Source organism: Diadema setosum, chromosome 5 (genome assembly GCF_964275005.1).
Source record: "Diadema setosum chromosome 5, eeDiaSeto1, whole genome shotgun sequence".
Classification (NCBI taxonomy): domain Eukaryota; kingdom Metazoa; phylum Echinodermata; class Echinoidea; order Diadematoida; family Diadematidae; genus Diadema; species Diadema setosum.
The window spans coordinates 14,383,272-14,395,429 of NC_092689.1; the positions used below are offsets into that span (position 1 = coordinate 14,383,272).

At 42.6% G+C, this 12,158-nt stretch overlaps 1 protein-coding gene across 1 annotated transcript in view; it reads right to left on the reverse strand.

Moving 5' to 3' along the window:
* The window catches only part of LOC140229118 (43 kDa receptor-associated protein of the synapse-like), a 76,983-nt gene extending 65,868 nt beyond the window's left edge, over positions 1–11,115 (reverse strand). Inside the window, exon 1 of the mRNA XM_072309384.1 lies at positions 10,211–11,115. Within this exon, the coding sequence (XP_072165485.1) occupies positions 10,211–10,894 (684 nt within the window). The 5' untranslated portion in view covers positions 10,895–11,115. The remainder of the gene's footprint in view (positions 1–10,210) is intronic.
* Between the last annotated feature and the right edge of the window lie 1,043 nt (positions 11,116–12,158).

Genomic DNA, 12,158 nt, shown 5'->3' on the forward strand with positions numbered 1-12,158 from the left:
TATTTGTTTGTTTGTCTCTTGTTTTGAAGAAGAGTTTTAAGCAATACAGTTAGTACTAAGATTACCTATTTCTCTCGTGTGCTGCACGGTATCGACGCAAAAGACAAACCACGACAAAACTCGAAGAATTGATTATGTGGATGACATGAAGAGGGACCGGAGTGTATAGCGCTTGCACAGCACGTCCACCAGACCACTCTCCATTGCTCGTAAGTGCAGTGAAGTTATGAACTTGATGGAGGAGATCGAGACAGACATAGAGATGCATCTTAGAATGAATTGACACGTGTACCTCATGGGTCATACACAATCGACATGTGTACTAACAAAAAGAATGAAAGAAAGAAAGAATAATGATAATAATAATAACGATAATAACAGCAGCAACGATACTACTACTATACTACTACTACTACTACTACTAATGATAATGATAATGATAATGATAATGATAATGATAATGATAACGTTATCATTATCATTATTGACAGATGATGATAATGAAATATGAATTCTCTTCTCTTGTCCTCCCTATTATCATCATAACCATGCTTGTCATTATTGTTGTATATAATGCATACCACGTTAGAAGACCGTATCTAATCCAAATTGTCATAATTACCACCAAAAAATATATATATCTTCATGGAATTTGTTCGATTTCGATATTATGTGACTGAACTATCCTCTTTCTTTCACTTCATGACCCCCCCCAAAAAAAGGAAAAAAAGAAAACGAGTTTCCGCTAATTGGTTCCACTTCATTGCAGTACCCAGCTGAGAAATCTTTAGTATTATGTGTAGTACAGTGTCTATAGATTCCCCTTCTTATTAAATCTCCCCATACAATTAAAAACAGTTGGCTAAAATCGATCGAAACATGCAACAATGCACAACTTTTTTTTTCAATTCCATTTACTTCTTTGCATGATGTGTTTGAATGCCACTAACACACCGTTATACAGCAACCATTCTAATGCAAACCCTGCACGCAAAAAATAAAAAAAGAGAGAAAAGAAAAGAAATCACACAGGGTGAGTGGAAAAATACCGTGGATTGCGAGTAGCGGGGGAGAACTGGACCAACTTATATTTCCATGTAACTAACCCCCCCCCCCCCCCCCTTCATTACAGTGCTTTGTTGGGTGAAAAAGGCATATTCAACTGTTTATCTATTTCTTCATTCTCTTGAGACAGCAGGGGAAAAACAGCACCCGCAAGGACGAAGGCGTAATTTGGGAGGCTATTTATGAATGAAAAGTCGTTCTTTTTGACCTGCCGACAATGCAGTTTCGTGCGTGGCTCTCAGCATGCAATTTCAGGGTAACTGCCCCAAATTTCTCTCTTTTTAGGGGACGCGGTCTCCCCTTTTCTTTAATCTTTTTCTTTTTTCACCCCAACATGTCACACATTTGCGATGTATTTACTCTGATGCGTCATCGAGTGGAAACGGCAGCAAAATGAGAGGAGGGAACCAAACACAAATGGGTGCAGGACATTCATGCGATGCGTACGGACTGGACCATTTGTGAAAATGGGGGTGGGGGTATCATGTAACTACATCTACTAGTATTATAGCCGTGTACAATGTATCTCGATACTATAGAAGTATGGAAAGTCACACGAAGAGCCAATAGCATCGTCAAGTTTATGATTTGTGAAGAAATTCTACCGAGAGTAGAATACACTTTCTTTAAACGTCAATTATCTATTTGTATCATTTGACAGTTTGATATTCTGATACTTTGTAACGCGTTACATTTTCTCTCTTCTGTAATATAAATTTCGAAATGTCTCTTGGACATCTTTTGCGAATTTGCGAAAAAAAAATTGAGAAAAAAAAAAAACGATTTGTCCTCCGAGGGTCATATCAAGTATTCCAAATCCATCTCCAGAGTCTATCGTATTCATCGATATTCAATGATCTCAGTTTCTTTTGGGTTTTCCCCTACACGAGTGGAGAGCTTGAAAAACTCGCGACGTCACACTACGACTGCAGGTTCACAAATTATGATTCTCCTATTATTAGTACTAAGAAAGCTTCTGTTCCAAATAAATGTACGTGGGCAGTGCATTCACCAGCAGGTTGGCCACATGAATTGGGGGGGGGGGGGGGGGTAAAGAAGTGTCTGTAGGGTGTGACGAGAAACAAGGGCAACGAGACTGTCGCGTGGACCGCGTATTATCAGATAGCGCACGAGAACGCAGAGTTGCCGAAAAGAAAATGTGTAAGGAGTGATGGTGATATGAAAAAATGGCAAATACTGTATGCAGAGATACCTAATACCTGCAGTGCAGTGTAAAAACCATTCATTTCCCCCCTGTTAGCTGCAGCAGTGGAGTGGTTGAATTAGATATCGGACGGCAACGGCGGATTTGGAGAAATGCTCGCTGATTTGGCAAGTGGTAGCACATCGCCTGAATAGCTGACTTCGCCATGTTCGCACCACAGCGCTGAGGGAGACAGGCAGCGCCAAGAGTAGACGATAAATTCTTTGATTTATGATATTTATGTTACATTAAATCCTCTTCTTCTTAAAAAACCGTAATGGAAATTGAAGTGGATTTCACCTTACGGAAATAACAACAACAGCAAGAAGAACAAGAAAATCAACTGAGAAGTAGATAACAAATCATGCCTGATGCAGTCCAGACAGCAATGTTAAAACTGCCATCAGCATATTTCTAAATGACTCATAATAATTTCAAGGATTTGCATGAGGAAAAAAAGACTGCAGTGTTACCTTCCTGATTCTTCAGTTAATTAATGGTTGAAAACCAATGAAATGTAGGCCTATATGACTTTGGAGCCACATGTGTCGCAGCTCCAAGTCCCACCTCCCTGGTATGACAAAAGTTACTGCTAGTGAGTGCAACAGTCTACGTATGTGGGCAAGATTCCTCCAAGGAGCTGTAAGATCCGTGATCTCTCAATCACATCATCCTTCAAAAGCTAGGACGGTGTCCCACTGTGTATCGCCCCTACTTCATCCCCATTTAGGAGTAAGATATAGACTCTCGCTGCGCCACAATGTCTCTTCCTTTTGACAAGCAACTTTTCATCTTCAACGGCGACATTTTGCTCAGCTTGTCTTTTATACACAATTACAAACGATGTAGGTAGATGATAGCTCAATGATTTTGTCCTCATGCAATTTCGAATGATAATTGATCATTAGCGATAAGGAAGTTCATAAAACGGCGACACTTTCTTTCTTAAAATGATACCACTTACGTGGACGAATCGTGGCACTGAGTACAGAGCGCTGAGTGATGTGATTTGTGGATAGCAATATGCAAGAAAATGTGCGATATAAGATATACGATATATTTCTTAATGGTTCCTTTTGTTTCTGAATATTGTGCGTACAGAAAGAACGAAGACAGACAGGCAGACAACTAGATAGATGTATGGACAGACGGACAGGCAGACAGAACAGACAGACAGACAGTCACACTAATGGAAAAGAGGATGACGGACAAAAAATTATGATAAGATAGAAGAAAAAGCGGGTGAATAGGGTTGCGCTATTCTCTGTTTCATATTCCGCGACGCCACACCGCGTAATAACATAAACGCAAACAAATTTTGAAAGATAGATAACGAATCACAAGTGTAGAACTACGTTTGCATAACGTTCATTAACTCACTTAGGCAGCCGTCGGCACGGAAAATGACTTCAAACTCATCCGTCGCTGCGACAAATGAACTACATATTATCAGAATATTCCTCTAATCTCATCTTCTGCCATTCACTAACCACAAAAGATTCCGACGGTGTCGTCCCATCAATGGCCTGAGTCATTCACATCTAAAGCTGGACTACTGAGGGCTCTGAAAGGCTCACATCAGGAAAATGCTAACACAATCAAACATAGAAAATCTTTATTTTAGGGAAAAAAAGACTCTCCAAATTGCATAATTATAGAACCATGTGCCCCCAAGAACAAAAACGGAAAAAAGTCTATACTTGCTGTGCTGTTCGATCATCAATAAGTCACCGTGATTGTTTCGTTTACTCCTGCTAATTTCACGTCTACCGTAAATGTCTGCATCATATAGAGGCACTTCTGGAGTAATCAGACAATGTAAAGCCACCACCACCACCATCACCACCACCACCACCAACAACAACAACAACCCTCTTCTGTGTTTTCAAACAACAACAACAACAACAACAACTCTCTTCTATGTTTTCATACGAAAATAAGAAAACAAGAACACCTTATTTATACAGCCCACATCGCAATTCTAATTTAAAAGGAACCGGAAGTGTGTATAGCTCCACGGAACATCACACCACCGAAGTAGGCCTACATGTCTTTAGCAAAGGATGTAATTTCCCATTTTGTGTTTTTCCCTTCCCTTCCATGGCTTCAAGGGTGGAAGTTGCTGTTAGCATCGATCATTTATATGATTTTTCCGCAATTCCCCAGGTGCAAACTTGCCAAGTGGCGTAGAAAACCAATTTCCCTTTCAGCTGTCTAATGGCATGAATAAATGCGTCCTCAGAAGAAGAGGAAAAAAGGAAACTGGTGTCCCTGACCCAAATAGCACCGATCAAAAATATTCTACCCAGAGTTGTTATGGGTCATTTGGGGATAATGCAGTTGGAAACACGCTCGTGGGACCCTTAGCTCTCCTCATGTCCAGCATCACCTAAAGGAAATTCCTTATTCGTTCCTGTTAATTAAGATATCACTCATGAATTAAAACTGGTGTTTGCGTGTGAAATGTATGTTCGACATAACCAACATGACGTGTGGATAATGTCTTCATACAGACTTGGTAGACGCGCATGATAAAATGATACAGTTTATCATAATAAGTTGTAATCCCGTAACTTACGAGACTTTCTCGAGACTCACTGCATCCAAACCCAACTCAAACAACATCTCGAATGCCGAATACGAATTACAGGTGGACCCTGACTCTTGCAAATTACAGCGTCTTTGTGAACCTACAAATGACACCACACACGTCATTAATGCAATGAGGGAGAATCTTCGTAATAATGAGCCACAAATGACTGTATGCAAGCTTCTTTCTTCACACAACATAAATACGAAAAACAAACTGTAATTTGTCCCTTGGAAAGTGTTCTTGAAGGTTGTTGCAATGTCACGGATCGGGCGAGCTTCGCTTTTTTGTTTTGTAAATATCTTAAAAGTGAAAACTACCTCCGTTTTCACTGCATGCTACACATTGTGATAACATCAGCAGCATTACTGAGCTTGCTTTTATTCACTTCAGTATACTCGACCTATTGTTTTCATATTTTCAATTACATAACGACGACGCAACAATTTCATCTACTAAAAATCCAAACAGTGCTTTAGAGTGATATCCTTTACTCGGTTCCTTCGAGATCCTCTAAATCGGGTGCCGCCAATCTGGATTGAAATGGAATTTCCATCGTCAACATCGTCCATAACGGAAATTCGACGCAATCTCGTCTGTCACTGGCCGAGGGATTTAGCGCGATTGCCAGGATCACGGACTTGGACATGGTAAACGGCGATTCCGTATATACACTGCCGAATCTAATTTCCTCATGCGTAGGAGAAGAAAATCGATGGCCCTGTTGGTGGAGAACTTGAAGCCCTGGATAAATGAATCTTCATGAATCTCCCACTATAGAAGACATACATGTACGGTACAACTTTCTTCCTTGCCTGACATATCTTTCGATGCATATGAAAGGTAAGTAATTACGTCGCTTTGAGACCAACATTTTGAAAATGATGCTCAAGTAATAACGATCAACATTGTATTAGGCACTATCAGCGTCAGGATTGAGAAGTGGTATGGAGCGGGTGATTAGAGATGGGGAGAGGCGCGTTAATGGAAGGGTGTTTGTATCCCGATGTAGAGTCACTTTACGCACGTGAAGTGCGCAAGTAAGGTGCGTCGATAGAGATAATGGCACGTCGATGGAGACGTGACAGGTAGGCGGGTCAATGGAAATGTGGTACGGTGCATCAATGAGATGTGGTAGGGTGTGTCAACGGAGATGTGGTAGGGCATGTCTATGAGATAAAGTAGGGTGCGTCGATGGAGATGTGGTAGGGCGTATCAATGAAATTATGTGGTAGGGTGCGTCGGTGAGATGTGGTAGGCTGCGTCAATGGAGACGTGGTAGAGTGCGCCAATGGAGATGTGGTACGATGTGTCAATGAAGATGTGGTATATAGGGTGCGTCAGTGGAGATGTGGTAGGGCGTATCAATGAGATGTGGTAGGATGCGCCAGTAGATATGAGGTAGGGTGCGTCAATGAATGGTGGTAAGGTGTCCCAATGGAGTGTGGTAAGGTGCGTCGATCTCAGATGTGGTAAGGCACATCGATGGAGATGTGACAGGTATGGTGCGTCAATGGAAATGTAGGTCGCGTCGAAGGTAATGTGGTAGGTAGGGTACGTCAATACAGCTGAGATGGATGATGACGGGAATGTGGAGACGCGTGTCAATGGGATGTGATAGGGTGCATCAGTAGAGATGCAATAGGTTGTGTCAATGAGTGGTGGTCAGGTCACGGTGCATCATTATCAGTCAGATGTGGTACAGTGCGTCAATTAGTTGTGGTAGGGTGCGGCACTGGAGAGGGCGTGCGTCGATGGAGATGTGGTGTGGTGCGTTCTATCGAAAAATACTATGTGGACTGGACTCCCGAAAAGGAAGAATAAAAAGAGAAGTTAAAAGGCTGACTCGGGCAGAAAAACAAACAAACAAACAAACAAACAAACATGATTCCATTCAGTGTATCTTTCCGGCAATCTTCATATTCAGCCGTCTTCATCTCTCTCCCCCACCTCTCTCTCTCTCTATCTATCTATCCATCTATTTATCTATAATTATATTTATATACCTATATCTCCATATAATCTATATATCTATGGCTCTATCTCTCGGGGGGGGGGGGGGAGGGGCGGTAAGGCACTGGACGTCTGAGCGGTTTCTCATGATACACTCGGTGGTGTACCTGCCTGCCGCCTGGAAGCTAGGCCAGCTAAAAATGCGTTATCGTCACCTGTCAGTACCACATCATTTTCGTCGGTCGGTCTAGGCATCCGAACAATGCGTCCGGAGAACACGACACCCCATCTGCATCGAACAGGTCCCCCAAGACGAGAATAATCACGATCGTAACTACAGATGTCGTTACGAGTAGGGCGACGAATATGTCACCACTCGTCAACGCATGCACAGAACAAAACATCAAAAGGACGCATGCACAGAACAAAACATCAAAAAGGACATCGCCGGCCCCTTTTTATACTGCCCATAGTTTTAGGACTTTCCGTGACGAACGACGAACTTAAGGAGCAAGTGAAATAATGACGTTACCGAAGAACGACGTCGAATAGCAGCGATGACAAGCAATTAGAGGCTGACAGCGCTATTTCTAGCCCCATCAATCAGGGTCATTACATTGACGAGCGGGCTCGGCGAGTTGGAAAGCCATTTCGTCGCTTGCCTGCGAAGACCTTACCTAGCACTCTGAGCAAGAGGATGGGAGTCCACCTCCCGAGATCAAGCATGTCTTTGTACAAGACTACATAGTGTTTGTGTGAATGTGTTTTTCTTGCCTATCTGTCTGTCTGTCTGTCTGTCCGTCTGTCTTTCTCACTCTCTATCTCTCTCTCCCTGTCTTGTTAACTAGAAATTAAAATCTTATTGCCAGCTTCATGTGCCACATGGTCGATCTATGTTGGTAAGGATAACTGTTAATTTATGAGAGCCTCTCTAATTATTGGACTTTCCGTAACAACAACTAATAGAATGGCGTTACCGGAGGTGCCCACGAAGTCCAGTCCTTCGTACATCATTCTCATCGACACTCATTAACTCCACGTCAGATCCAGTAAATTGAAATGTTCAAACCTCTCACCTCTACCATCCACTATGATACCCATGATGCCTCGCCGAAGAAGGTGACGAATACACACCTGGACACGCCCTCACTCTCCCTTCCCCCTTCCCTACTCTCTTTACACCCTCAATGCACTGACGCAAAAAGCGTCAAAGCACACAGCTTGTAATACGAGGGACGGAAATTGGGAAGCGCATGTCAACATTGCACATTTATCTACACAGGGAGGTGGGAGGGGCCTGCTCCCCTGTCCTTGTCTACACACGCGTGATATGGTGAAATGACACCAGGTGATCTATCGTGATCGATTACAGTAGACCTCAAATAAAAATGCAGAGATCAGCTTTCTAATATTTCCTCTCTATATCATAATCATGTCAATCACATGCCTAGCATTTTCTTTATTACGCGCTCAGTTCCTTGTGTTAAAGATGTTGTCCTCGCTGTATATTCATTTCTTGATTTCGATTCAACATCTTCAGTTTACCCCCACCCCAGAAAACACACACATACACACGCACTATTCACATCCATGACCCCAACACAAAGAAGCAAACACACGCACGCACGCACGACCCCCCCCCCCCCGTATTGCATGCAGAAACATCAGCTATCATAATAGAATTATTCATAAATTTGTATCAATAAAAGAACGAAAACACGCATTAACGCTAAGGCGATTCGGGAGCAAGTAAATCCCCTCTCATTCACTGGTGCAATGCACTATTCAACTAACATGAAAACATATCATTGCCATGATATCCATTTTCAACAGTGCAAATCGTTCGCTCGTTCTACACAGTACACGATATAAGATCTCTTGCATTACGAATTGATCAATGTATAGGACTAAGCAGAGTAAGAAAAGGTGGGGGGGGGGAGAGAATCACTGCACTTTATGTCAGAGTCGAATAGTTTATTTTTTTCCTCAGCTACATTGAAATAATTAGCGCTTTTCACGAGCACCTTTGTGACCAGGTTGTTGCATTTACAAGTAAACGCTGAGCCTGAACCAATCTCCTTGGAACTAGCTCTATTTTCCTCATTCATGATAATTTTTGAAAATCTCGAAGCGTATACGACCAATACATTTAGTTTACGTCATCAATAAAAAAGAAATAGAATGAAATCATCTTCAATTTGGTTCAGTTTGGATGAACGTCACGACTAAATATGATGGAATCTTTGCATAATCCATGGTATAATGTGGCAGTAATATAGGTGGTTCGATGTAGACTGGAAGCTTTCTTTATGCGCATTGACGCAAACACATTTTGCATTTCAATCGCAGTCAGAGCCATAAGTTGCGATATAATGCGATTCAATAAGTCCAATTGTCAACATTACTTCTAGCATATACCAAATTACCGCAGAAATTTCATCTAGTGCGGGTATAACGTCACTACGCGGCTAGCGACAGCTTATGATGACACTGGTTTCGCTCGCAGCCCTTTTTAACGCCTTCTCCACGCCCTCCTCGGTTGGCGGTGGGAGGTGGTACCTAGCGATGACGAATCCCCAACGAACAAGGGACCGAGCAAACGGCATCACACCCTCCAGCTATTTTCGGATTTTAAGACACACACACACGCACACCCTCTCTCTCATACACACCTGAGACAGAATATTATCCGATCTCTTAACAGATATAATAGAAAAAAAAAAACCTGTGGTAATTCACCAAGTCATGGCGGAACACGGTTGAAGTTTCAAGATTCTTGTTTTCTGAATTTATCGCGTACAGAAAATAATACTGTATATAGACAATAAAAATGCAAAAGCGTTTAGGCAAAAAAGTAAAATATCGTTTTTACCTACTATATACATACAATACACACACACATATATGTTTATATATATATATATATATATATATATATATATATATATATATACTTATATGATATTTACATATATCTTTATTGAAAACAATTGCTCGAGTCTTTGCTTGTGGAGAAATAAGAGAAGATGTAGGTACGTTTATAAAAAGAAGGAAATAGGAATCAATATGAAAACAGTGTCTCTATGTGGCAATAGCATTAATGTACTTTGAATATACGGTTCAATTCGAGTAGTGTTGAATACAAGGGTGCTTCTCCTTTTTCTTTATTTTTTTTGACAAACTTTAGTTGTAAGTACAGAATTACCCATTGGCACTCATCATTTTTCTTTGGGGCCTTGGTAACTACAAACCAGCGAGGATGGTCTTCTTTTCAAGAAAAATAAAGATATAAATGGTGGTGAGAGAGACAAAACTCGGTGAGAAGAGCTGGAAGCCAAGAGAATATCAAAGATTGTAGGAAAATCAAAGGATTGAATTGATACTGTCAATGAACTCACCTCCCCGCAATCCATTGCCATGTCCAACTTTCTCATGCTTCTGTACACAGTGGCCATGTTAAGGTAGGCGTGAGTCCTCATCCTCGGGGGCCATTCCTGCCCCTTACACCTGATCAGCTCCCGAGCTCTCACGTAGAACTTCAGCGCCCTATCGTAGTCCTTTAGCACCTTGTAGGTGGTGCCTAGCCAGCCGTAGACTTCACACTCCAACATCTCGTCCGCCGTATCGATGGCAACCTTCACCGCTTTCTCTAGGTTCTCTAGGGCTTCCCGGAAGGCGCTGAAGCCCAGGTTGGAAGCAGCAAGAGCAAGGTGGATGTACCCCAACCGCGGGGAGTCTTGTCCAGCTGTGGCGAGACTGTGTCGCGCATACGACAGCGACTTGTGGTACTCGCACAGCCGCTCGTTCGACTTGGCCAAGTTCAAGTAAGACTCCGACTTCAGCTCGTCGCTCTCGAGTTCTGAGGCAATGTCCATCTGCTGGACAGCGTAGTGCATCATCTCCCTGGCGAACCCCCACTCGCCGTACACCTGCCCGAGATGCCCCAGCACAGTGAAGCGTAACTCTGGGTCCTTCACTTTGGACAACACCCGCTTCCATTCGTGCACAGCTTGCTCAGATTTCCGTGCCTGGTACAACTTGAGTCCCCGCTCAATTTTTTGTCTTGTCTGCCGCTGACCCATGGTCCAATTCGCCTTCACAAGAGACAGCTTTTCAGCTTGATCTCATCCTTAGAGTAGAGTATATATCCCTTATTTCCGTCAGGTGTCACCGCCTCGTTATGCAATCTTCCACGGGCGCAAGATCACGTTCAACTCCGTAGTTTCGCACAGACATGCCACGGTGCGCACGTAAGATGCTTGGCCGACTCGCCAGAGCGAGGCTACTCACCACAATAATAAACTCGTGAAACGGGACAGTGCAACGTTCAGCGAGGAGTGTTCGTTTCGTGTAGCACACGTGCGTCGCCGTTCGCTCGGAGCGGCCGCCAATTTGTGTTTACATACCCCGATCAATGGAACGAGCATATTATTATGTGCGCATGGAATGCTTCGCAGACCTTTTAAATTCGCGGCTCTTGAATAGGCTTCGGCTCAGCCGCTCTCTGTCACCCGATAGACTAGATTATGTAACTCTTATTTTCTGTTGTCGTACAACGATGATTAAACTATCGAAACACGCAGAACAAACTCCCCTGTGAGAATATGATGCTTGTTGTTAGTACCAGGGAGGTACCTCCTTGTTAAGAGCTATCTATGCGTGGAAGACGTGTTTGACTATAGAGACTCCCTACCGCAATGGAGCTGCTGTGATCATCTTATGATACTTCTGTAGGATACTAAGAAGTGCCTTAATTATTCGTTCAGACTCTAAACTATGCGCCTTGTAGGAAGATTAATTCAAACACCTTTTGAGAGGGTTGAGACGTCGTTGCCAAGGGCAATGAGGCGATCACACGAAGGAGGAAAATGATAGGAAGTCCTGGTGAAATCTATGAATTCGATATGACAATTTGATCGCACGAGAGAGCGCGCGGAGTGAAAAATGACGCATTTTCTTCATTCATTGCAAAATTCATAGAAGCGTTTGCTTTCACTAATTATTTTCTAGCGAGAAGCTTTCATTCATCAATACCTAGCCAAGGCAAGTCGATACACACATACAATTGAAAGCACATTCAGACTTCATAAAAGTCGTGCACTTGGCATTCATGCACTTGATCTACATGAAAAAAAAAATGCTCCGCATAATAATGAAAATATCATTATGAAGACAGGAATGTTTACGGAGAAAATAACGTTCATTATTCAGAACTAGTGACGGCTTATTGAGAGCTCCACCCCCTTGCATCATCAGTCTTGGTTTTCTGGACTGTCGGTGTTAAAGGTTTGCTTTGTGCATTGATTCGACATTTCGAATCAGGGATCGCGAATATTTCTAGCATTT